Genomic DNA, 25,794 nt, shown 5'->3' with positions numbered 1-25,794 from the left:
CACATGTGCAAGCCTGTGGTCATGTGGGCTGTATGAAGCTCAGGTAGTCATTCCTGATCTCCTGTGGGGTACTTCCAGCTGAATAGGCAGCACTGAGTTGCTGTGCAAGAGGTCTGACTTGGACTCCCAGAGGCATGTTTCTGTTTCCCAGGTTAACAGGTGATATTTCCAGTGTAGGTGTTGACTCTTTCTAGGATTGTGTATGTTCCCTAAGAAGCCCCAGTTAACAGCATTTTAAAGTGGTGCTGGTCATCAGGGGATCCTGCTGGCATTTGCTGTAGGTTTTGAGGCAAAGATGTTACTTTAACTTCACAGTAATTAAGTGGTTGCTTGTGAGGAACAAGATATTTTCTTTTTTTTTTTCCACAGTTCAGATGGTGGTAACAGTGTGAAGAGGTTGAAACTAGATACTGATCATGATGAAAAGAATCAAGGTATGTCCTGATTTCTGCATGTGGGAAGCTGTCTCTCACCTGAACAGCAACTGACTCGGTGTTAAATCTGATAGAGGATTTGCTTTCCTGCTCCTTCATTATGCAAGACAGCACAGACTGCAGTTGGCATGTTCTCTCTTAAAGCAGTAGAAGTGGTAACGATAGGTGCTGACAGCCTTCATAGGGCTGGAGGGAACCTCTACAGGTCATCAGTCTATCCCCTGCCTAAACCATTCCTGACAGATGTTTGTCTAAGCTGCTCTTAAATCTCCACAGATACAGATTGTGCACCCTCCTTAGGCAGTTTATTCTAATGCTTAACTGATTTTACCCTTAAAGAGTTTTACCTGATAACTAATAGGAGTCTCCTTAGCTGCATTTCAAGCCTAGTGCTTGTTCTATCGACGGGATACATGGAGAACAGATAATCCCCTTCCTCTTCACAGCAGCATTTGATGTATTTGTATACATCCCCTATTAGCTTTTCATGCTATGAAGTGATCTTGTCCATCCTGAAACCAATTTGTTTCAGAAACTAGAAGAAAAATTAAGTTGCGTTTCAGTCTTAGCTGTCAGGGCTGCAATTGACTTGCTGTCAGGATATTCTTGACACAAATAGGGTGAGCTGCAATTGTGTAACGACAACCCAAGGCGCTTCCTGAATCTCATTCTGTTGAGTAAACTTTCAGAACGCTGGAAATAATTAATTAGCCATGGAAGATGGGAGACATTGACTAGCAGAACGATGGAATAAAACTTTTCCTCAACTATGCTGTTATATCGCAAAAAAATACTCAATTACACAAAGCAGAGCTATTTATTCTTATTTAGTGGGTTTGGTACTTGACAAGCATCAAACTGACAACTTTAGAATAAAAATCTGTAATGCCAGCGTAGAGCTGGGCTTAAACTAGTGATGAGAAAAAAAATCCCCGAGGTAGCAAGTCCTTCCTGTCAGAATAGCTTTATTGCAGCATAAAGCTGCCTTATGCTTTAATTAAATCCTGCAGTCAACCACCACTGATGTGGCAATAGCAGGTGAATGGCACGTGGCAGTTCCTGGGCTTGATTAAAAGCCCTTTCCTTCACTCTTGTTTTTGACTGAGGTACCTCTCTTTCAGAAAAACCATCCTGTGTTCCCTTGGGGAGCAGCTCAGTGGGAGGCTCCACAGTCCACTGTCCCTCAGCAGCTGTGTGCATTGGGATCCTGCCTGGCCTGGGCGCCTACTCAGGAAGCAGTGATTCGGAGTCCAGCTCGGATAGCGAAGGCACTATTAATTCCACTGGAAAGATCGTCTCTTCTGTCTTTCGTAGCAACAGTTTCTTCGATGGTCCATAACAAAATCCCTCCGTGTGTAATGTAGTGCAGAGTATCTTCCAAAGCCCTGATGGATGCTTGATGCATCCTTCTGCCCCAAATATAATCTTTCTAGCTAACCTCTCAACTCTAATACACTCAGATACTTCTAAAATAACTCATTGTATTTTATTTTATTCCCCCTCCCACAACTTTCCATTTCTGGGGTGCATACTGAGCCTGGAAGAAAGGCTACCATCCTAAATGAGAAGGCATACCTAGTAATGTAATGAAGGTCTGAGGGTAGGGAGGAGAGAGCTTTATCTTTTAAAATTCTTACGGAAAGAAAGAATTCTGGTGATTTAAGAAGTTTATACAAGACTAACAGGCAAAAAATATTCACTTGAAGCAGTGAAGTCTTGTAGAAAAAGCCATGTGTTCTGTTTTAAAATGTCATTTTTATTCTGTATTTGAGAAATGGGGGCAGAACAGAAATCAAGCAGATGGTGAAGTGTAGATTGCCATGACACTGTAAAGAAGTTTTAGTGTTAACATGATTAAAGACATTCTGAATGCATGTTTTTTTATCTTGGCTTGTGCCATTCATAATTGTTCCTGTTCCATTAAGCAATTTCTGCACTACCCAACCAGCCCCTTCCTCAAACCACCACCCAGGAAAAGTGCAAGCCAGCCTCCTACAAATGCAGAGAGAAGGTGATGGAAAACTCTTGTTCTGAGTGAGTTCGGAGGAGCTGCAGTTGGCTGTTCTGCTCAAAGGCCATTGCTCCTGCACGGGCGCTTGACAAGTCAATTCAGCTTTTCTGCAGCAGTGTCCTGAAGAGCATGAATTCAGAGTGCATGGGATTCCCCAGTTCAGCCCAACCTCTTTGTGCAGAAGCTGGAGAACTCTGCCATCCTTTGCAGTTGGTAATTTTTGAAGTTGTACTGGATTTAAGGAACCTTACATGGGCATGTTTATGGGTGGTGTGGACCAGGAAGCCAGGCATGAGTGAGAAGTAAGCTGTGAAAGCTGAGGGCCCATCTTTTTCATCTGTGTGCCAACAGCACTAATGGGAGGTCGGTGGGTTGGAACACCTCAGCTTGACTGCTCAAAGGTGGAAATGTCTTTGTGATAATCTCCCTCACAGCAGTCTTGGTCTACGTACTACACTCCGAAGTGTATGCGCTTCTGAGAAAACAGCTGATACGTGCGTACCAAAGGGCAGTTATCTGAATGTGACGCTAAGCAACTTGTAAGAGAGCAGCTGGGATAAAAGCAGTGAAAACCGAAGGCATTTAGTAGGATTCATGGCTTAGCTTGAGTGTTGAACTTTCCTGAAGGAAACAAGGAGAGTTGTGCTCACGCTGAAGCTATCCTTAGCCAAATACCCTTTCTGTTTGCACAACCCAGTTCCACAATCAGATCTTTACAAACACACTGTAATTCCTCCCCTGTTCTTCTGGGCTGCCTGGCACCTTTGTGTTTGCTCCAGAGTTGCTCCTGCCTCTTCTCCAGCTACTGTAATTATGGTGCTTTCAGGTGGAAAATAGATAGATCTCTTGCTGCCTCCCTAATGCTTTGCTTTGGATGACTTTCATCGTACCTGGCTATGGAGTGAAATGGAAGTGGTGCACAAAAAAATATCTGTTTTTCTTGAAAGTTGCATTTGCAAGAGCCTTGAGCAGTTGAAATGAGAGATGTAGGTGTGCTTCCCTGGCATTAAGCTAGATCAATAATCTCTCTATAGAGTTGGAACAGCCTGGCCTGGCTGTGGCATGCTGGGGCCATTTTCCCCGAGTGGTATTTTGCATAACTGCATTCAAAATGGCTGATTTAGTAAGAAATTTATAGTGGGATTTGGCAGCCAGTTGCAGGCAGATGTGGTGGTGGTGGTCCATGGGGGCTGTAGGTGAGACCAAGAGGGGGGTGACGGTGGTTATGTTGGACCATGCAAGGCCAGGAGGAGATATAATTCAGTGAAAGCAGGCAGGAGAGCTCCCCACTTTCCTCTTGTTCCCAGAAGAGCAGGAATAGGGCACTCGGGGAATGCCTTTAGCTCACACAAGCCTTTGAGTCTGAGTCACTTCTGCTGTTCTCATGGCCTGGCCCATGTAAACAAACTGCAGAGTTGTCCCAGCTCATCACTCCATCTGTTGGGCCCATTTACCTTCTTACAGTCAGAAGCCATCTGACATTAAAATACTTAAGTGGACTGAAAGACATGCTGGGACATGAAGAGTGCAAGGGATGGAGGATAAATCAGAGCTTCTGGAAATGGCAGCTGTGGCAGTAACCTTGCCCCAGGGCTGATATGCTGGAGAAGAACGGCTGGGTCCAACAACTCTGTCATTCAGTGATGGATGTAGATTTTTTTTTTTTTTTTTTAAGACTGTTCTCTCTTTGCCGTGACTGCATAGCGTGTGCTTCATCCCCTCCCCAGAGACAGCTTCATAAACTGCTTGTTGTCTGTGCTTGTTGTTAAAGCTTCAGAGAGGTGTTAAAAAAAATGACAAACCCCCACAAACATGCTACTAGCAGGAGAGCTTACTAGCTAGTGCAGCTGCATGTGAGGTTTTCATATGGAAAGAAAAAAAAAATTTTTTTTCCAGAGCCACAGACTTTGATCTGGAGGCTGAGCTGTATACAGCATTATTTTCAAACAAGCTGCCTTTCAAAGGCTGCTTCTCCATTTGGAAAAGGGTGGTGTTGGTTGGGTTTTTTCCCTTCCAGAGGGCTTTGCAAGGCAAATATTTCATGGAGCAGTCCCACCTCTCCCGAGGGATGGGGTCTCACCAAGCTCTGTGCTTGGAGCTGACTCGAGGCCTCACCATCAGCTTTGGCTTTGTGCTTTGGCCAAGCTGTGGGGCTGCATGAGGCAGCCTGTGTGCTGGTGACTCGGTGGCAGCAGTGACAACCATGCATTCACTAGCAGTGGTAACGAGCACAGCCAGTAGCACATATGCATGCAAATGGGCTCCAGGCTTTAAATGGAGACACCAACCTCCCGCCGCAAGTGTTTTCGCTAATGGGGAGAAGGGATGTCAAGTCTACCTGAGTTTGGAGTAAGGCTGGTGATCCCTGCAGTATGTTCAACTTCCTACCTGCTAGCTTCAAAAGACCTTAATCTAGTTAACAACAGAAGAAAGCAGCAATTAGTGCTGAAGAGAGCATGTTGCTGATGAGCAGCTCAAAGGAGCTGCTGGAAAGCAGGATTTCATTACCCAGCCCATCTTCTCCCAGGCAGCAGGGAACTTTTGTTACTCAGACTTGGAAAAATTTCTAGAGATGAAGCAGCAGCAAACCATGAAACTTCCTTTGCCAGTTTGTTGTGGGTTCACCGGTGTTTTCCCAAGCATGCGCATGCTTGCACACACACCAGCCTCCTGCCCTCAGCTCGGGCAGGCACTGAGAGCTGATGGGATGGGGAGAGGATGCTGCCCTCCCCAGGACATCCATATTCACCTCCACCTTTGGTAAATCGCTATCTTGCCTGCTGCTGTTGGTGGCCTGGGGCTGATCCTGGGGCACAGACACTGAGCACAGGCTGAGTGGCTGGGTGACAGCCTGTCTCGGGGTGACTCTCAAACACCCAGCACCACTGACCATGTAAGGTGCCCCCAGACCTTCCCATATGGGAGTCCCTTGTTTTAAATGTCCAAGTTCCTTTATTAACCTGAGTATAACAAATATAACATGTACACAGTATAAAAATGAACATAGAGCGTGACAGATGTACAGGTACAACAACACAGATACATGAACTATACAATGACCAGTTCATTGAATGATAATAATATATTAAGCATTTCATTGCTTGGAAAAAGCAAGTTTTGATTGTAAAAATTGTATCCTGTTCCACTGAAATTATACAAAGTACATTCAATACTGAAAAGTGACTCAACAGAGCAGGACCAGGGCATGGCCTGGCCGCTTAGTGTTACCTCGGGCTGGGACTGTACAAAATGAATCCAGATGCTTCTCTGGGATGAGTTTTAAGAACTTAGCAATTAAATTAAGGAGTACAAAGTATTTCAGGGAGGGTATTCTCTTAAAAGCATGTGGAACATGCGTTTTCGGTAGGACCGACAGGCTTCAGCAACATGCAGAGGGCACAGCCTGGCACAGCTCTACGCGGGCTCCGAGTTGATGGGCGGCAGGTTTTGGTGCTTGAAGTACTGCACGACTTGCTGGGGCAGCTCCGCCAGCACAGCTTTGGCCAGGGTCTCCTTGGGGGCCTGCAGGCGAAAGGGAGGAAACACCGGCGTAAGCATGGCCATAGGGGACCAACCGAGAAAACACGCCTGGGCTGTCCCCAACTCCAGACTGTGGCATTTCATTTAATACACCCCAGAGCCTACTGGCAGCCAGCATTTTATACACCTGGGATTATTATATTCTATACTTCACCTTCCTTCCAGGAGCTAATGCACTGGTAGGGAGGAATAAAACATCCTCGGTAGGTTAGAAAAAAACAGGTATTGAGTAACAGCAGGTGAAATAGAAAAACACTGATTAGTTGCTAAAAGAGGGAAGATAAGCACAGGCTGAGTTTCTGCATCCTCTGGCAATCCTGTGCCAGCAACAGCGTCCGACCCAGGGCTGACTCCTGGCCGATCAAGATGGGCAGAGAACTGTATCTCATTTTGTCCTTTTTTTTTTTCCCCTTCCTTCATCAACGTTTTTCCAACACACAACAGTGGGTCAGGCAGTGGGAAGCTGTCCCACAGAGGGTACATGTGCAGGGCCACTGCCAGTATTACCCCTTTCTACAGGTGCTGGGAGGGGACCTGTGGGGCTCAGGGCTTGCTTACCCCCAGGGCCGGGGCAATTCAGCATTAAGCCCTCAGCACATGACACATCACGGGTGCCAGATGAGGCCTGAGTGGGAGACGCTGGCATGGGACTGCGGCAAGGGACACAAGCCCAGTGCTGCCCCAGCTTGCTGTGGGAACCTGGACCCTGCTATAATTAACTGGTTTTTGCTCCCACCTGCCTGGCAATGACAGGGGGTGGCGGAGATGTGGTGGTGCTCAGATGGAGCATGCTATGGAGATACAGAGCACTGTTGCCCCTGCCTGCAGTGCTGCTTTACATGGTCCATGCTGGAGCATCACTGAGGGATGTGGAGTTTAGGGGCAGGGCAGGGCAGGCGGGTGCCAGCCCTCTACCTCTTGCCTCTATCTGCCTCTGCCAGGGTTGCTCCACTTCCAGGGTCCTTTCCAGGCTTGAGACCCCATTTCCGCCTGCGATCCCCTCCCCGCTGCCCATGCTCACGTTGCGGAAATCCCGGAAGGGCACGAACTGGACGATGTCACGCACGGCCTCCTCGCCGGTGTAGGAGCGCAGCACCCGGCTGTCCCCATCCAGGAACTCCATGGCGGCAAAGTCGGCGTTCCCCACCCCCACGATGATGATGGACATGGGCAGCTTGGATGCCTGCACCACAGCGTGTCTTGTCTCGTCCATGTCGCTGATCACCCCATCCGTGATGATGAGGAGGATGAAGTATTGCTGCAGAAGGGAGGGTGGAGGGTCAGACCCAGTGGCATGCTGGGGCACCCTCATATCACAGCCAGAGCCTCTGGGGTGTGAGTGGCTGGGATGCTCTGCACATTGCGGGGAGGCAGGTCCCCCGGGGAATTTGGGAGCCTGAGGTTCACCCCTTCCCAGGACAGCTGGCATCACCCCCCTTTAGCAGTATCCAGAAATTTCAGGTGCTCCCATTCCCCCCAATTTTTGAAAGATCCTAACCAAACAACAAACCAACTCCCATCCCAAAATATTTTACTGATTTACTCTGCTTAATGATGGAAGAAAAGCCCCAACCTGTGCAGAGCTTCTGTGTCACAGCCAGGAGGAGTTTGGGGCCGGGACATGAGCCCAGCTGGGAGATGAAATCTCCCCCTACCTGCATACGGTGGGGTGCGTTTCTGGGCGGTCCCCATCAACACATCCCTGCACGGATGGGGAGCATCTCCTGCATCCCAGTGTGGGGCAGGGGGGGCTTGTCCCACGCTCAGGGCTTGTCCGTCTCCCATAAAAAGCAGTGGGTCTCAGAGGCAGCGAGGGGGGGGGATGCAGAGGGTACTGGCAAGCTGGGGGGGATGCCAGAGCAGTGGCATTAGCACCTGCTCCCCTTCTCGTGGGGAAAGGAGGGTGACCAGGCTAGTCCACGGAGTTGGGGGAGGATGAGCAGACAGACAGACAGTCCTGCTGGACCCAGCTCATCAAATCTGGGGCATGCGGACCCCTGAAAAACCCATCTCCTCTGCCTCCAGGGAAAGTAATTGTTCAATTTTGGCACATTACACAGCTTGCGTGTGCTGGAGAAATGACGAAAGCAAGCACTTAAGCACATTAAAGCCCTTTGTTCCTCTCCTCATTTTTTCCATTTCCTCTGAAAACCACTAGCACAGCCATCCTGGAAAAGCAAGAGAGGGAACGCCACCCAAAGCCCATTTTCTTGGTCTTCCTCCAGCCCACAGCTCCCGAAACCTTCCCTAAGCGTTGTCTGCCCTCGACACGCTCCGGTGCTAAATTCCAAGTACAAACAAGGCTGGATCAAGCTTAAACACAACCCGAGGATGTGGGTGAGGAGGTAGTCCCAAGCCAGGGCAGGCAGCCAGCCCCTTCCTGACCCTGACCCCTTTTGATGCATTAGCCCTGCCTGCAGAGCACTGCCCAGGATTTAGCTTTTCCCTAAATCCCTACTTTTCAGAGCGAGTCATGGGGAGATGTAGATCTGAAGAGCAGGACCCCAACACCCGAGTCTGGAGGGTAAGACTAAACTCCAGGAGAAGACCTGCATGCTTCTCCATGGTGGCCAGCACTGGTCATCACTGGAAGCAGGACAAGTGACTGGGGCCTGACTCTGTCTGGGAACCAGTATGGGAGGAAGTGTAAAACCTTGAGGAGAGGAGCTGATAATGGGATCGACTTTAAGCTGATTCCTCTCCTTCCTCCCCCGGCCTCTGTGCATGGTCAAAAAGAGGAAACCCAGAAAGGACTATTTCCCTTTGTTCCCTTTTTTTCTGTGAAATCCGTAATGGGATCAGAGAAAAATGCTGGAAAGTATGCAGGAAAAGAGGGGTAGAGCAGAGCTCATCAAATGTTTATCGCGACGTATTTTGGAGGGCAAGCAGAATAAGAGCTGATGGTGGGGGGTCAGGCTCAAAGCCCGGGGGGCTGCAGCAGGATGAGCTTGCGGGGAGCATCATTACTAGCAAGGGAGCAGCGAGCACTGCATGAGAGCATCGGTGGGAGGTTCCCCAAGGACCGATGACAGTTTGGGTGGTGTCAGTAAATGGCAGCGGGGCAGGGGTGCTGGCGGCACCTCAGGGCTCCAGCCATGGTACCTGGCCAGGGTGCAACCGGAGCCATGGCGGCAGGGACCAGGCTGGCCCCATGGCCGGATCCCCCCAGGCTGGGGTCTCCATTGGCACACCAACCCAGCAGCACCTTCGCCCTTTCTCCCCTTTTTGTAGTTAAAATGGCTGATCTCTGAATCCACTGAGGGCTTTGGGATGTTTCCTGATTATTTGCTAATGATATCAGCAATTAGGCTCACCCACGTGAGCAGGACTTGAAGGGATTAGGCAGCACTAAGCAGCATGTGGTAAGAAAAGGGGATGTTTGGATGCAGGGGCCCTGCTGGAAAGGTGTGTTTTAATTCCCCAAAGCTTATTAATACTTCCCCAAGAGTCAAATCATGTGTAATCCCTCTGTCTCTCCCCCTCACCCCAACACGTTTTAGTCCTCCCATCCCTTAAGAGCCGATGGCTCCAGTGTTTGTAATCCACGTTGCCATGGAAAAACTACGAGGTTTTTTTGTTTTATTTGAAATGTTGGGAGCAAGCAAGTGCAGGAGGAAGAGGAGGGCAGGTCCAGGTGGCCACTGAAGCCAGCAGCATCAGGGGTGGCTTTGCTGCACACATTGAAGATGGAATAGAAGAGAAGACCCCAGGGGAGTAAGATCCCTCATCAATAATGCTTTGTGCTTCCAAAAGAAAAGACCAAGCCAACCCCGACTTGCCTCTGACGGCACTATTACTGCCCATTATTTAAAATCTCCCTTGATTAAACTATTAGTGCCAACGGAGGGGTGCAATTTGCATATGATTAGCGCCTCTGCTCAGTGCGGAGCCTGTGGGTTTCTCCCTCCCCCACTGATGCCGAGAGAGAAAATGAAAAAATGAGGAGCGACCTGGATTTGTGCTGAATTAAACCAAACTCAGTATTTCCTTGTGCCTGGGGCTGGGAAGAGCAACAGTGCTCAAGGCAAGGCTGGAAAAGGTCCCCTTGGGGAGGACGTTTTGGGTGTGATCCAGCCCTGCTCCAGGCAGGAACCAGGCAAGCTTCTACCCCGAGGCAGCTCCTGCCACACATGTGCTGATGCCCAAGCTGAGCTGCTTTTGGCCAGCAAAACCCAGGGGTCAGACCTGCTGTCCTCTGTGGGCAGCCTGCTGCCATGGGGACCCAAGTGAGCTCCATCTTGCAGTCTTCAGATGCTCTTTGCACCCCTGAGGGGACACTCCGGTCACCACCAGCAAGGCTGGACCCATGGCTGCAGCTCCTGACACACGCAGGCATCCCGGCAACCCTTCAACCACCAGCTTCACGCTCCAAAACCGCGCTGGCACCGGCTCCCTCACAGCCCAGCGCAACTGTGCGCAGTTGTACGAGGCCCCCGCGCTAATGAGCAGCTTTTTGACTTATGGATGTGAATAGTCTGACGGACTAATTAACAGGGACTTCCAGGACTGCTGAGCGGCTGGAGCAGCCGTGCGGGAACCTGAAACATGGCCCTGAGCCTGCTGCTTGTCCAAGTGGTGTGAAAAGCAATGATTGAATCAAGCCATCCCGTGGTTTTCTGCAATTCCTCCTCAAATATAAAAAGCTATTTGAAGGGGAATAGCAGAAAGGTCTTCTGGCAAAAGGTTCAGATCTGGCCATCAGCCACATCAGAAACGTCATGCTTTACACCATAGCCCAGGCTTGCTCTCTCCTGCCGCTGCTTGCAAGGCTGGATGTGCACCTCCAGATCTCCCTGGGAGATCTTCACAGGAGAGGGAGATGCTTCCTGCAGCTGTTTGTTGTGTGTCGAAGGGAAATAAACCAAAGGTTTAAAGTCATGCTCAACCTCTTCCCTGTTGCTCGTGTTTCCCACCTGTGCTACCGCAGCAGCATCGCCATCCTAGTGCCCCTGGGGACCCCAAGACCATCCGGTCCGTCCTGCCCCAGGACAGTCTTGCAGCAAGCAGGAGCAGGAGACTGTTTTGAAAGCAAGAACCGCTCTCCTCAGGACTATCATTCCCCACTTATCCATAAGGACAGAGGTTGCCTCCTCAGAGCAAAGCCCCCTGGAGCTCAGCAGAGGTTGTTTTAGGAAAAAAATTAGAAGATAACAAAGTTGTCCTTTCCTGTCTCCTGCCAGCTGCTGCCTGGCATGTGTCAGGGACTCCTGAGCCTGAGCTCACCTCGGCGCAGTGGTGATCAGCCCTTTATAGCTGGGTCTGCCACAAACACATCCCTTCCCTCTCCGGACCTTCACAGCCTTCAGCCCCAGGCACCGTCCTGGGGCGGTCTCAGCTCCCTGACTCCACTGCGCACTGGCCTGTTGAATACCCATCACCCAGCTATTCCTCAGGGGGCCTTCCTGGCCTTCCCCATAAGAATTCGGGAGAAATCAATCACTTTTTCACCATTCATGATTTTATGCATCTCTGATATTCCCAGTTGACTTCCTGGGCCAGAAGGTGTCAGCCGTATTGCTTCCCATACAGGAGCTGGTCCACACCACTGAGTGTCTTGGCCAAGTCTCTCGCTGCCATTCCCAGGGCTGTTCAATCCTCTTTGAGGTAAAGGCACCAACATTTAAGATGGTGCTCAAGACATCTGTATAAATCCAAGGGATGCCCACCTCATGGCATCTCTCACCCCCATCTCCATTCTCTCCCCAATAATTTCTGATTCTCCACAGCTGCAGTTTTGTTGACTGTTGTCAACTTTTTGAGTTTGTTTTTTTTTCTTCCTAAGAAGCACTTGCAATGACTCTATGTTCTCCATCTGAAGTGACGACAGCCAACTGAGAGCCCACAGCTGCAGGGACCCCAGGGATGGTCCTGGTGGGAGGAGTCGGCCTCCCTGCCCTCAGTGAAAGGAAAGAGAAAAAACCAAACTCAGAGTTTGCCTTCCCCTGCCCAAAGTCATCAGGATTGCCATCATATCACGGGATCTTACAGACTTACGGATGCAGCCTCCTGTTGGGTGGCCTGAGCCGCGAAGCGGGCCACGTGGTTGACAATGGGGGAGAAGTTGGTGGGTCCATAGAAGCGGATGTGGGGCAGGCAGGCTGAGTACGCTTGGACAATGCCCTCCACACCTTCAGGGAAAGCAGAGAAGCCAGGCATTACAATGCACCACAGCCCAGGCCCACCACAAGTCCAAGCATCATTAGCTAACGCTGTCATGGGAGCTGAAGTTAGACCTATCCCCCCCCTACCCAAACTCATCCAGCTCCACAAGTTTCATCCACCTCAACTCAAATTTTCTAATACCAGGGCTTTGCTCTTTAGTCACTTTGTAGTGAGTCCTCAGACCTTCTGGGGTAAGAGAGCCCTTGTAGTGCCCACAGTCAAAGAAGGTTTTCCTTGGGTTTCTGCAAAAATCCCAGATTCAGCCAAAGAGGCAGAGCAAAAAGAAAAGTAACTCCTGGTCTCTGAGGATAACCAAAAACCAGACAGACATGGAGCAGAGTAGCAGAGAGAAGCAAAACAATCCCAGAAGCACCCTCTGAGCTCCCAAACTGTGTTTGGGACCTGCAGGTCATTGAAGACTCTTCTGCCACACCAGAACAGGGTAAATGGCTGCTCCCCTGAAAGGATGCATGGGTGTATAACTCAAAAATGACCAATTCCACAATTAATCAGCTGATAATCAGTTCTTCGGGAAGGACCTGTCACTAATAAGAGTTGCAGGATGGTGACTTCTGCGCCCCATAACACCTGCGATAAATCAGCTCCAATGAACCCATTATAGCTACCAGAGAGGGACTGAACGAAGCAAAGACAGCAGAAGAGCAGATGTTCACAACCAGGATTCATGAACCAGTGAGCAAGGTTGGGAGGCTGCCCAAGTCCCCGTTTTGCTGGGGGCAAAGGCAAAGGTCAAACCAGATGACTTTCGGAGTCCACGGTACCCCTTACCACTTAGGATCTGAGCAGTTCTTCAGCCATGACTGTGACCAGTTCTCAGTTGCTAAATGAAGCATTAAGTCTGAATTTCCCATCTGCTAAACAGGCCTAGTGTTTCTTGCAGGCTTGCTGGAGGAGCAGACGGCTGGTAGGACACACCAGACACCAGAGCGAAGGCGGATTTTACGCTGTCTGAATCCAGTTGGGCCTTCCTACACACCCCCAAATTTCCTCTGCTTTCTTATGAGTGCACCCTTAGCATGTGCTCTGCTTCACCGTTCATGTCTGTCTCTGAACAGACCTTGAAAAATCCCCGAGATGTTATTGGAGAAATGCAGAGGGAAGGACAGAAGACACTGAAGGCATCTAAGGAGTCTTAAAGACCTGGTAGATGCTTACCTGAACAGAATGGGTTTGTGGGATTGAAGTTAATGGCAAATTCATGGGATACCTGTGGAGAAGAAGAGACGCAAATTAACACAGAGGGCCAGTGCAGAGCAGGCTGCTCACTATCAGTTTAGCTGATGCTGCAAGGCTGGTTTGGGTCTGATGCTGCCCTGGGGCAGGACCCGATGGTCACAGACATTACGTTCCATCCTGTTGGGTTAGCAACATTTCCCAGCCCTCCACTACCCAAACAGCAAGGAGTCGCAGAGACAAACATGGTCAGGGTTGTGCAGCATTTTAGGATGGACTGGTTCCTCAATCCCCCCATCACGGAGCCACCTGAAATTATCACATCACGCATTCTGCTACAGCTATCCAAGCAGGTTTGTCCACATGGCTTCCCACTGTCTGCCTAGAGGGAAAGCATGCAGCAGGGATGCGCTCAGCCAGCTGGGCCATCTCACCAGTCACTAGGAGAAATCACTTCATCCTATAGCAGCTTATAAAGGGAGAAAACTCAATTAACATTACAGGGAGCCCCAGTTCTGGCAGCATCCCGGTTCCCCACCTCTCTGCAAGTGGCATGGCACAACAGGAGGGAGGCAGGCACAGAGTGAGCTGGGCTGAAGACCTGATCTGCCATGTCAGCTACCATGACAAAGCCAGCAGATGACTAGCTTCATCACCTGGGTCATCATGACAGTGAAAGCCAGCACAGGAGAGGTGATGTGAATGCTTGGGTGTGATGGACAGCAAGTCCCAGCACAGTCTGGGCTGGTTTTCATTGACCATGAAACCATTCCTCCTCCAAGGCAAGTAGGTGCAAGATCCCTCAGGTTTTCTACCACATCCTTTCAAGCTGAGGGAGATGCTCTCACAAGGAGGTCCTGTGGGACACTGGCAAGAGCAGATAGCCCTGCACACCCTGATCCCTGGCCTGTTGCACTAGCCCATCCAGAGAAACCAAAGAGCAGTGCTGACTGCAAATCACGAAACCTTCCTCATCTGCTTCCACGGGAAGAGCCTGCAGACAGAGACCACAAAATGCTGGGCAACAGTTGCTCTGATCCTATCTCTGCCAGCAAAGGCAGGGCAGCTCAGGGGCCCAGGTGCAAGAGAGGGTCAGGACTCCTGGCCCCCACTATGAACCGTGCCAATGGTGGTGTAGGTCAACAGCTTGCTTGCGGAACAACCATGAGATCTGGGGGCTTAGGCATTCCTCACTCTGCTACCTGCAATCTAGGCACCTTAAGAAGCAAATAGACTCTCAGGAGCACCAAGGATGCGTAACTGCCTCTTCCAGCACCTCTGAAGTTTGAAGGGGGTGATTTGGGCTTTCAGGCCGCCAGCTCAAGGGCTCTGAAACAAAAAGCTCCCACTCTGTTCATGCCAGAGTTACAAAACAAGGATATTTTCTCCCTCTCAGGAGGGTGGAGGTTTGCTGAGCTTCTCAGCCGGGGGATCGCTTCGGGACATGCGTATTCATAACGCTGGCAAAATGACTGTCCTCTAAAGCGCTGTGTGAAGCAGAAGTCCTCCTGAGACTGCAAAAGCAACACTGATTCAGACTTTCCAATTATACTGGGCATTGTGTTGAAAGCAGCAGAAACTATTTTTGCAAGAGGCTGTGGGGTGGGAAATAGCAACCCAACAAAAGTAGGTCAACAAAAAGTCCTCCCCGTGCTGCAAAGCTGACAAGCTGTCGGACCGGTGAGTGTCCATCAAGAGCCTGCTTGGGTGTCTCCATGCCTGTTGAGCACAACCAGTAACACTCCCAGCCACCAGTAACCCCAGGGTTAGAGACGTAGTCTGAAATGCATGACTTGGTTTTGCATACGCCCTTTCTTGTAGAAGCCTCAATTTTGGGCAATGTATCCAAATTCAAATTTCTTGATTTTCAGTTGTAAAGAGCTCATTTATTTTTTTTTTAGAAGAAGATGTTCAAAATTCTGCCATACCAGTATTTATAGACAAGGCAAGCAAAAATATTTCCATGTTTTGCACTGCATAAGAGGGGTTTCTCTTTCTTTTAAGAGCAGCAATGAAATGGTTTGGAGCTGTGTTCCTCACCATCTACAGACCAGACCCCCTGCATAGCAGAAGTGTTGCAAAACCTCCTTTGGAGTTTTTTAGGATTATATATATATATATCTCTATATCTCTGCTAGAAAATTCAACAGGAGGGCTTCAAAATAACACAAAAAAAAAAAAAAAAAAGGATCTAATTCCCTATTCAGCTTGTACTTTGAAAAACGGTTTCTGTGGAGTCCAATTAAATGCATAGGGAGCACCTACAAGTATCACATTCACCAGTAACTCACAGGGAGAAACTCTCAAACCACCCCAAATGGCAAGACGTTCATCTGCAGCCAGCCTGTGTCCTCTTCCAGTCCTGGATGGGGACGGCCATAGCTCCATCTTTTCCCATCAGGAATTAGGGACGTGCCTTGCAGACACATGGCTGGAGCCTGTGCCAGAGAACTGACCCCGCAGAGGGTTGTCACCAACTCGAGTGATCCTCCCCTGCCATGACTCAGTTTCCCTATATTTATATATAAAAAGGCAAATGAATGGAAGCCTTTGGGATGGCACATTGGCAAAGCTGCCAGCTTCCTTTGGCTGACCCCATCTCCCAAACCCAGGGCGACTGGTGGGGCTCCGATGTTAAGCATCACCCTCTCTGCTGCTGCCTTGCCTTTGCTCATCCCCCAGAAACCACAACCCATCTGCTTCCCTCTCCTGTTCCCTACTGGGAAACCGCTCGAGGCTCTGTACAGAGCTGTTACATGGCAAGATGTTCTTTGACATTTCCAACAAGACTTTTGTGTGCAAAACATCTCGACGGGTGCCTGGGAAGCGTTGGGGGAGCCATGGCAACGGGAGCACAAAGCACCATTTATGTGACTCTTATCTCTCAACTATCTTCTCCATTTCCACTCCGCTCTGGGGGTACGACAGCCACCTTCATCGTGTCCCCCCGAGGAGTATCATCAGCCACGCTGCTCCCCGATGCCTGCCTGCTGGAACGCAGGGCACGGGTGTCCTGGTTTCAGCTGGGATAGAGTTAACTGTCTTCCTAGTAGCTGGTACAGTGCTATGTTTTGAGTTCAGTATGAGAAGAATGTTGATAACACTGATGTTTTCAGTTGTTGCTCAGTAGTGTTTAGACTACAGTCAAGGATTTTTCAGCTTCTCATGCCCAGCCAGCGAGAAAGCTGGAGGGGCACAAGAACTTGGCACAGGACACAGCCAGGGCACCTGACCCAAACTGGCCAACGGTGTATTCTGTACCATGGGACGTCCCATCTAGTTTAGGAACTGGGAAGTGGGGGTGGGGAATCGCCGCTCGGGGACTAACTGGGTGTTGGTTGGTGGGTGGTGAGCAATTGCCCTGCGCATCATTTGTACATTCCAATCCTTTTATTACTACTGTTGTCATTTTATTAGTGTTATCATTATCATTATTAGTTTCTTCTTTTCTGTTCTATTAAACCGTTCTTATCTCAACCCACGAGTTTTACTTCTTTTTCCCGATTTTCTCCCCCATCCCACTGGATGGGGGGGGAGTGAGTGAGCGGCTGCGTGGTGCTTAGTTGCTGGCTGGGGTTAAACCACGACAACGGGTTTCAATGAAGAACCACTGCTTTGGCTTTGAAATTACCCAATGAGCCTTGATGGCCAAAAAACCTTTAACGAGCAAGTCGAGCTGGTGATGCACAGACTCTGTGGGCCGGACAAGCCTGGGAGGGATGAAGGCCCAGGCTGGAGCGGCACAGGGCGGTGCACGGGGGATGGCCCCACTGCTAACGTTAGACAACCGATGGGTCGCTCAGGGCATTACAGCTGGTGACCTTTAGGCATGGGCCAAGCACCTGGGGAGGGAGAGCTGCTCTCCACTAGGGTTTACATGGGCTTAGACATCATTCTGGGGGAAAACAAGGTGGTTTTTCTGGTAGTGCTTATGGAGTATCCCCAGGCCTGCAGGAGCAGTAGAAAATATTTCTGCAGCAGGCTGCAGGAGGCAGCCACAGCGGGGGCACAGGAGTAGCATCCCTCTGCTCCCCAGCCCCTAGCCAGCATCCTCGACCTGGTACCCACCTCCAGCCTTGCAGGAAGGGTCATTTCCAGCCCAGCGATGTGTTTCCCACAGGTGCTGAGGGATGTTCACTGTAACAATTCGCCCACTCCCCCAGCAGCCCGAGCCACCATGCCCTTTCCATCCCCACTGCATTTTCCATTCCTATTCCTCTCCCCAAGTAATAAATCCCTGACGGCAGCTGGCTGTTAGTCCTTGGAAGCTGCCTACCAAGATTTTCCCACCAAAAGTGGTGAAGTGACAGACCAGAGACATTTGCCGGCCAAGGAGGATGAATCAGCTCCAAAGTGCACATGGAGGGATCTCCTCCTGTGGCTGGCAAACAGCGAGAGCTCCCACTTGAGTCACATGAATTTTGGCTGCCGGGAGAGCAGAGAAAAGCGCAAAGTCGGGGCGGGCAGGACATCCCCAGCCTCGAGGGCTGGCAGCGATGAGCTTCCCTGCCCGATTCACAGCCACTGGTGACTTACATGCCCCGCTGCGCTGAGCCCAGAGCAAACCTCCCCTCCCAAAGAACACAAAAGGCTCCCTGAAATTCAACCCCCAACCCAAAGCTGGGAACTTCTCTAAACCAGCGAGCAGAAAGAAAATGCACATTAAGGGCGTGAGCAAAGAGCAGCCAAAAGACCCAGCCAGTGATGAAAGATGGTGGTGTCCTTGCACATCTTCTCAGCCATGAGAAGATGCTCCCCATCAGCCAGCATGGGCTGCAGGAGCAGCCCCAACACCTGCCCAACTGATGAGCAGAATGCTCCAGCTCACACCCTTGCAGGACCAGGGTGCCTTTAACCCCTTCAGTGCCTAATCCCAACAAAAGATCAAAGTGGCTTTTGGGAAAACCCCTCTTTTCCAGTCCTTGTAGGCTCTGCCCGTACAACATCATGTTGAGGCTACCCAGCTCCCAGTCCCCTTCCAGACTCTGCCGCCATCTCACATATTCATCCAGGAGCCTTTTCCCTTGCCTGGAATTGTTCCTGCCTCCTGCCAGGAAAATAAATCAATGCCTGACTCTGCCTGTTAATGCCAGGGAGCTGCTGCTCTTAGAAGGGAGGAACAGGCTGCCCATGCCCCATCCCTGCCCACCTGCACTGCCACATCTCAGTTGCCACCAGCTGAAATCCCACATCTGCCCATTCTCCCTCTGCCCAACAGGTTTTCCCCGACCAAGCCAGCTGGGAAGCCCCAGCAGCTCCACTCCTGCCCAGGCAATATCAGGACAAACCCATCTCAAACGCACAGATGGCCACAACACTTCACCTTCCAGTCTGGCGGGAGCTGGGCGCCAAATCCCAGAGCAGGAAACATCTTGTCTCTAAAAGAGAAGAAGAAAAACGTATGGGTGTATTTATGCACATGAAGCAGGCTTACATGGCTCTTGCTATGGCCTCCTCATGCTACCAGCTGCCCGACGCCCAGCTACAATGAAAGTGCCAGCTAAAAAAGGTGCCAGCCTTCCCTTCTCCCAAAACAATGCAGTGCCTTTAAGAATCATGAGAGCTGAACAGAGAGAGAATAGATGCTCCCCTTCAGCTTTTGATCTTTAGAGAAAAAAAAAGAGTCCAGCTTTGCTTCATCACCCACAGGGATCAGGAACATCCGCTTGCCCAAACACCTGAGTCTCTTGCAGATGCGTAACTCTGGAGATTTAAAAAAAATTACCTATCCATTTTGGTCACAAAAGCCAGCACGGCGAGACCATCAGATTTCTGTTTTGTTTTCTCTATTGATGTCTAAGATGATATTTTTCTGTGTTGCACACCTCAGGGCACCTGGGGAACAAGGCAGGCTGGCAGTGCAGCTGCCAACAGCAAATATCAGCAAGCTGAGAGCATCTCCTCTGCGCCGAGAAAGCACCAAACGGCTGCTCCCCACCTCTGCTAGTGCACCCTTCCTCTCAACAGTGGTGATGGGGGGAGAGGAGAAACCCTGTCCTTACCCTCTCCTCCTCTTGTGTCCCAATGTCTGTGGTAATTTTCTCCCAAGGAGCTTTTCAAAAGTAAGGTATTATTTAGCCCTGGCTTTGCAGATGGGAAGTGAAGGCACATGCATCCCAGCAGCCCCTCGGCATGCCAGGGAAACATCTGCAAAACAGGGGTGGAGGCAGAAGGGCACGGTGCTTACGAGTCATAGTCCTGGATGATCTGGCCGACAGCCCAGATAGCCGACAAGTACTCGTTTGTCCCCATGGGGTTGATATAGTGCAAAGAAGAGGGGTCTCGTGGGTTCCCATTGGAGGCTGTGAAGTCAATCCCAACCTGGGGGACAAGAGAAGGACAGACCCGTCCTCCGTTAGCAGACACCACCACGGACCTTGCCACCGAGCCACCATTGCCTTTGAGGTCCACACACAGTCCCATCAAGACCCAAACCTCACAAAATCCAGCTTTTCACCTTCCCTAAAAAAAGGTGATTAAATACTAGGTTAGGCAAAGCCATTCACTATTACATGTACACTTTTCACCAGCAAGCATCACATAAGGTGTCCCAAAGCAGCCCCTGCTCCTGGAGCAAGCCACCACCACCTCCAGCTCAGGACTCTCCCTGCCCATCTCCCAGGCATTAAGCTCAGGAACTGAGTAGCCCCACAGACACCAAAGCAGCCAGAGCCGCCTGGGCATTTGGATCTCAAGGTCTTTGACCAAAGATTCACAACCCTGAGCAGATCTTTCCCTGGAGCCACTCTTCATTGGGCTTCCCTGGGGACCAATATACGCTGAGCTCTCAGGAGACTTTGTCAGCAAGGCACTCATTTTTCTCCCTCCTCAGTTAGGCTTTCTATTTAAAGACATTTGTAGAAATGCCTATCTCAGACCCAGTTAAACCTGGTCAGAAGAGGTGAGACGCTGAGCCACCTGATCTGAAATGACTGGGAAGGAAAAGGTGGGAAGAGGCGAGCAGGTGGCGTGACTGCGCTTGTCTTGTTTGCTTAGCAAATAGGCAAACCCCAAAATAACTCCGCCGGCTAAATTGAGCTCAGGGGATTCGCGAGGGATTTTGCTCCGTATTCATAACGGGAGAAGACGAACTGCGATTTGGCTGAGATGGGACCTTGGCCTGGCTGGGCCAAGGAGACATCACAGCCCAGGATGTGCCACCACCCTCTGCCAGGGTGGCTGGTAAAACAGGCTTGACAGGACAAGGGGATGTGGTTTTAAACTGGAAGAGGGTAGGTTTAGATTGGAGATAAGGGAGAAATGTTGTACAATGAGGGTGGTGAGGCACTGGAACAGGTTGCCCAGAGAAGTTGTGGATGTCCCATCGTTGAAAGCATTCAAGGTCAGGTTGGACAGGGCTTTGAGCAACCTGATCTAATGAAAGACGCCCCTGCCCATGGCAGGTAGGTTGGATTGATGATCTGCAAAGGTCCCTTCCAACCCAAACCATCCCATGGTTCTATGAAAACCCAACTTCTATATCAAGCAACCTTACAGCCTTACCAACCTGTGGTTCACTGCTGTAACACCCACGCTTGTGTGCCCAGCTCCTGCCAAGCCACCACAGGCATGGTCAGAGAGCAAGAGCGAAACTGAGGCACGGGGAGGGGGCTCAGTGGACTGAGAGAGATGCATGCCCCACTCACGCAAGCAGTGTCACCCAGAGCAGCACTCAGGCAACAAATTTCAGAGGGATGCAGCTGGTCTGCCTCTAGCACAAGGCAAGCGGCCAGGCACCATGCCCCTCTTCCCTGCAGCTTCAGCCCTTCTCTCCCCACCATCTCCCTTGGCAGGGAGGACACCAGCAGCCTTTCCAAATTGCAGTGGTGCATGCAGCAGCATCCTCCTCCCAGCTCAGGCATTCCTGCAGTGTTGCATCCATTGCAGACCCACACAGGTTTTTGGACCAAAGATGCCTTGAGAGGGGGAGAAACCCTCCAATAACTGGCAGATTTTTAGATGGGTGGAAGTATTTCTGCATTCAAGCCTAATTCATGCAAGAGCTCTGTGCTACCAATAAACTTAATGATTTTCTCTTCTATTCACTCTCCAGCACCAAGACCTTAGCTCACAGCAGCAGAACAGCACACAAAAAGCTCTCCCAATCACTCCTGTTCCTATGGCAACTCTTCCTCCTCCTCCTACTCTCCCCCCATCATGTTTTTAGACGAAATAACAAAATACAAACTGAAATACTGCAAGTGCCTGCAGCTCTCTGGATACTGCACCAGAGAAGTTTGCAGAAATTGAAAACCCCACTTCTGCATTGTGGCAGTTTCACTCGGGGTTGTAATGTCCTCGATTAGTTACTCCTGACAAGCCATAGTCCAGCTTGAAAGAAGGTGGAAATGCCAGTAAAAATGCAGAAAACCATCTCATTAACAGCCCAAAGCCTCTCAGCTGGCTTCAAAATAAGGAGAGCTTCCATAAAAAAACTGGAGGGTGGTTAAACCCTACGATAGGGAGAGAAGTCGGTAACATTTTGTGAAGGGTCACAAGGTCTTTCTGCGAGTCTGACATTCAGCCAAAGTCTAGCCAGCTCCCTCTGTGCTATTGGACGCACCTGAACATCACCATAATGACCACCAAAAATGCCCAAACCACATGGTTTAACAGCAAAATGGGGCAGCTCCTCATTGCCATGAAAAACCACCCAAGCTGGTGCCAAATCTCATGCAGAACTTCCCTCCCCAGGTTTGACCATTAAATATGTGTTACTATTACTGGGCAAAGAGAAGTAAAAGTCCTTACAGTAAACATCAGCTGGCAGCCTCCCAGGATGTAGTCCAGGAAAGAGAAATCTCTGGTTACCTGAAAGACAACAAAAAATAAATGTTCGGCAATCATCACCATGGCAGAACGAAAATAAATAAATACACAGAAAGTGCCCAAGCCTGCAGTCACTGTGAGTTTGGGCCTTGGGGGGACCTTCAGCCACATGCCAAAGCAATGGGAAGAACCACGTGGGTCTCCCATGGCAGTGTTTTGGCACTTCATGAGTCGCGTGGGGCCAAGCAAGGCTGTGTGTTAGTCCAAAGCTGGCGTGGGAGGTCTGGACAGGGATCCTGGAGAGCTGGAAGTGTCCACCATGGTGAACTGAATGGAAGATCCTCTCCCCATGGCCAAAACGGTCTCACAGGACCAGCAGATCTGGTGTGGGAAGACCTGTGTTGGTGCTTTCCCCGCTGTGCTGCTGCCATGCAAAAAGAGGACTTTGCCAACACCTCAGCTCAGAAGAAGGACCTCTCCCACCTGCACCCAACCCTTGTCCCCAAGGAGACACCAAGCAGTTGGTAAGCACCCACAGCTTGGGCTTCATGCAGACGCTGCCCATGTTGACCACCTCCTCCTGGGTCTGTGACCACCTGGGTGGAGGGTGGCACCAGCAACTCAGTACATGAGGTGCTCCAAGTGGAGAGAAACCCAGGCAGAAAGGAAATCACACTTTTATTCATGCTCTGCAGGACCTGTGCTTGAAAATGCAAGGGTGCTGGAGGCAGAAGGGATGGGGTTTGCTCGGGAAGACCTGAGCTCAGCCAGAAGCGGAAGGAAACATCCTGACGTCATACTCACTTTGCAGGACTTGACAATGATGATCCCCGAGTTCTTGTAATTCTTTTTCTTCTTCTGCTTTTTGGGGTTAATGCACTCTAGCTCGAGCTGTAACACATGAGACAGACAGTGGTCTGAGAGCAGTGCTGGGCTGTGCCAGGTGTCTGCAGATGCCACCAGTGGCCACATCCTGTGGACACCCTCCCTCCACGTGTTCCAAAGTGCTGAAGAAACATACGTGAATCACAGTGAGCTACTAGTATTTAATGATGGAAATGGAAGCACAGAACCTGCTTGGGAAGGGGCTGCTTTTCCTTTCCAGGGGCTTTCACCTTGCCCAGGACCTGGTGCATGGCAGCCAAGACACCCTGGCAAGGCTACAGGGGTCTACGGGATGGGACAGGGGCAAATGGGATGGGAATGGTCAAACACATGACTAATTAGGGCAGACCACCACCTTTCCTCAAAAACTCTGGGAAAACAAAATGCCTCTTGAATATTCAGAAAATTGCTGCAATATTTCAATTTAAAAAAAATATCTAAAACTGAATAAAAACTTTTGTCAAAGAAGAAAGTTTACATGCAGATTGGTCTGAGGGATAGGGCAGGACCGGGCAGGGAGAACACAGAGAGAAAGTTGTGTTCATTCTTCCAGTTGCAGAAAAATGGGAAAATTTTAAATACTAAAATCCTTAAGTTTCCTGAATGTGAATGTTGCATTTCACTGACTGAACAAAATCAAAACGCTATTGACAAAATCCCCTAACTCTGAATAAACCCAGGTAGCTGGTCAGGCCCAGACCCACTAGCAGGTAGCTCTCACATGGGTCCCATTTAGGACGGTGGTGGCCGGTCTGTGCCCCCTCCGCTAGCATCCTGCTCAGACCATCCAATGATGGCCCTGGACCTGCTCAGACCAGCCCGGTGATGGCCCTGGAGATGTCAATGAGCCTTTCTCCCCATCTCGGCCAGGCTGTGGCTGGACACTGCGGATCCCAACCTGCAAACATGCCAGCATGTGGTGCCTGGTCTACAGCCAGAGCATCTCTGTCCCTGCTTCTGTATTTACCCTCATCAGCGTGGCCACACAAAAGGATGAGGCAGATCACGAGGAGCTGCCCCAGGGAGAAGGGATGCTGAAGGGCGATACACAGTGGTGGCAAGCAGCGGCCACTTGCTTTTGGAGGCACCTTCCTCTGCCTGAAGCCTGCTGCAGCTGCGGTCAGAGAGCGGCGGCAGCTGGGAACGGCTTTACCAGGGAACAGACAGTGCCTGACCTTCCATGACAATCCAAGCGAGGGGAGGAGGCAGAGAGAGCCCATCCCCAGATGTTATGCACAGGGGCACAGCAGCATAGGTTGCAAATCCAGTGAAAAAACGGGCTCAATGCCTGCCTCTGGCGCCATCAGCTTGTGCAGTCCTGGACAGGACACTTCACGACTTTGTGCCTTGGTTTCCCCAGCCAGGAAATTTTTCTCATTGTACCATGCATGGTGTTTCACACCCCCCCAAGTCTCGGCCAAGCCCTCGTCTTGGTTTTGTAATCCTAGCGATGATGGCAGTGAAAAGCTCTGCTCATCCAGGAGTCTTCGCGACAGGCCTTTGATCAGGTGGCATCTACCAAGGCTTTTGGCCAGCACTTCGGGGGGAAGACAGGGACACCTTTGGCCAAAAAAATGGTGTAGAGTTGCACAGAAGCTGACACTCCTGAGGACGAGGCTGTCCTTGCTGCACATGCAGCCCTAGCAGTATGTCACACCTCCCCATCTGACCCCCCAAATCACAGGTGCTGCTTCAAACATCTCAGCAGAACTCAATTTTTCAGGCAAGACTGCCTCAGCCCTCTCTCTAGCTCAGATGCTTTAGCTACAACGGTGGCCTGGGTCACTCATGGTGCGGGTGGGAGGAGAAAGGTGGTTGGACTTGGCTTCTTCTCAGCACAGGTTGATGGTCTCAGTCCAAGTCCACCACCAACCCCAAGGAGCCCCCTCCTCATTCTTCCCTGAAAGCATGTTGGCACTTACTGGAAAAGCATCTTGGGCTTCACACATCCTGGCCACCGAGGTCTGAAACTCCCCGATGAAGTCGTGTCCCCCATCACTGTCGTAGTCATAACACATCACCTAGGGCGGGAGGAGCACAAACCAGCCTCAGACGCAGTAACTATCTCCTGCAAGGACACTTGCTGAAGTTCCCAACCTCTCCTGTTAGAGACCCCAAACAGGCTTTTTTATTGTTTTGGGGAATGGTTCTGCTTTAGTTTTTTGGTTGTTTTTTTTAATAAACCAGCCATGGGGTTTTAGATGTTTAACAATCAATCCCAGAGACTGACTGTACAAGCTGAAGGGACCCCAGCTACCTTTATCAGCTTCTCTACATCTCCATCGCACAGTGACACCAAAGGCACAGTGAACGGCTTCCAGACGGGGTCCAGTGTGTACTTGATCACCTGTGGGGCAGGAGAAGAGGGTGCCATTACAATGGGCACATCTGCAGGGGGAGATTGGAACAAAGCAGAGACACATCTCCAAGAGCGTGTTCTCAGTGAGGCAGGCCAGGCAAGCTGCAGAAAGCCCCATCTCAGCCCTCTTCTCCCTCCTTAACTTAGACACAGCTGCTCCCCCTTCTCAGGCTGTAGCACGTGTGAGTTACAACAGATTCATTTCATTACGTTGGGTGATTTATCCACCTCTGGGGGGCAATTAAATAAACCTGCTTGAGAAAACAGCTGCAGCAGACTGGGCAGCATGGGCACAACCATGCCCAGAGCATGGGCACAACCACTTACCCCACCAGTTCAAGGCCAGCAGCTACTATTTATGCCCTCTGCATCCCATTGCTTGCACCCTACTCATTGCTTACCTGCACCCCCCCCCCCCCCCCCCCCCGCCCCGCACGTGC

At 50.5% G+C, this 25,794-nt stretch overlaps 2 protein-coding genes across 3 annotated transcripts in view; one reads left to right on the top strand and one right to left on the bottom strand.

Moving 5' to 3' along the window:
- FAM192A (family with sequence similarity 192, member A) overlaps positions 1-2,304 on the top strand; it is a 29,515-nt gene extending 27,211 nt beyond the window's left edge. Inside the window, exon 7 of the mRNA XM_010583377.1 lies at positions 1,556-2,304. Coding sequence (XP_010581679.1) covers positions 1,556-1,773 — 218 coding nt within the window. The 3' untranslated portion in view covers positions 1,774-2,304. The remainder of the gene's footprint in view (positions 1-1,555) is intronic.
- A 3,070-nt stretch (positions 2,305-5,374) lies between these two features.
- The window catches only part of CPNE2 (copine II), a 50,574-nt gene continuing 30,154 nt past the window's right edge, over positions 5,375-25,794 (bottom strand). For both annotated transcript variants that reach the window (XM_010583340.1, XM_010583348.1), the window contains 10 exons: positions 25,253-25,342; positions 24,918-25,016; positions 22,915-23,001; positions 22,093-22,152; positions 19,529-19,662; positions 18,665-18,719; positions 13,324-13,375; positions 11,980-12,113; positions 7,007-7,243; positions 5,375-5,967 (listed from right to left, as the gene is read on the bottom strand). In XM_010583340.1, the coding sequence (XP_010581642.1) occupies positions 5,860-5,967; positions 7,007-7,243; positions 11,980-12,113; positions 13,324-13,375; positions 18,665-18,719; positions 19,529-19,662; positions 22,093-22,152; positions 22,915-23,001; positions 24,918-25,016; positions 25,253-25,342 (1,056 nt within the window). In that variant the 3' untranslated portion in view covers positions 5,375-5,859. The remainder of the gene's footprint in view (positions 5,968-7,006; positions 7,244-11,979; positions 12,114-13,323; positions 13,376-18,664; positions 18,720-19,528; positions 19,663-22,092; positions 22,153-22,914; positions 23,002-24,917; positions 25,017-25,252; positions 25,343-25,794) is intronic.

This window comes from Haliaeetus leucocephalus, unplaced genomic scaffold, assembly GCF_000737465.1.
Source record: "Haliaeetus leucocephalus isolate CR32 unplaced genomic scaffold, Haliaeetus_leucocephalus-4.0 Scaffold92, whole genome shotgun sequence".
Classification (NCBI taxonomy): domain Eukaryota; kingdom Metazoa; phylum Chordata; class Aves; order Accipitriformes; family Accipitridae; genus Haliaeetus; species Haliaeetus leucocephalus.
This window is presented reverse-complemented; position numbering and strand designations above follow the sequence as displayed.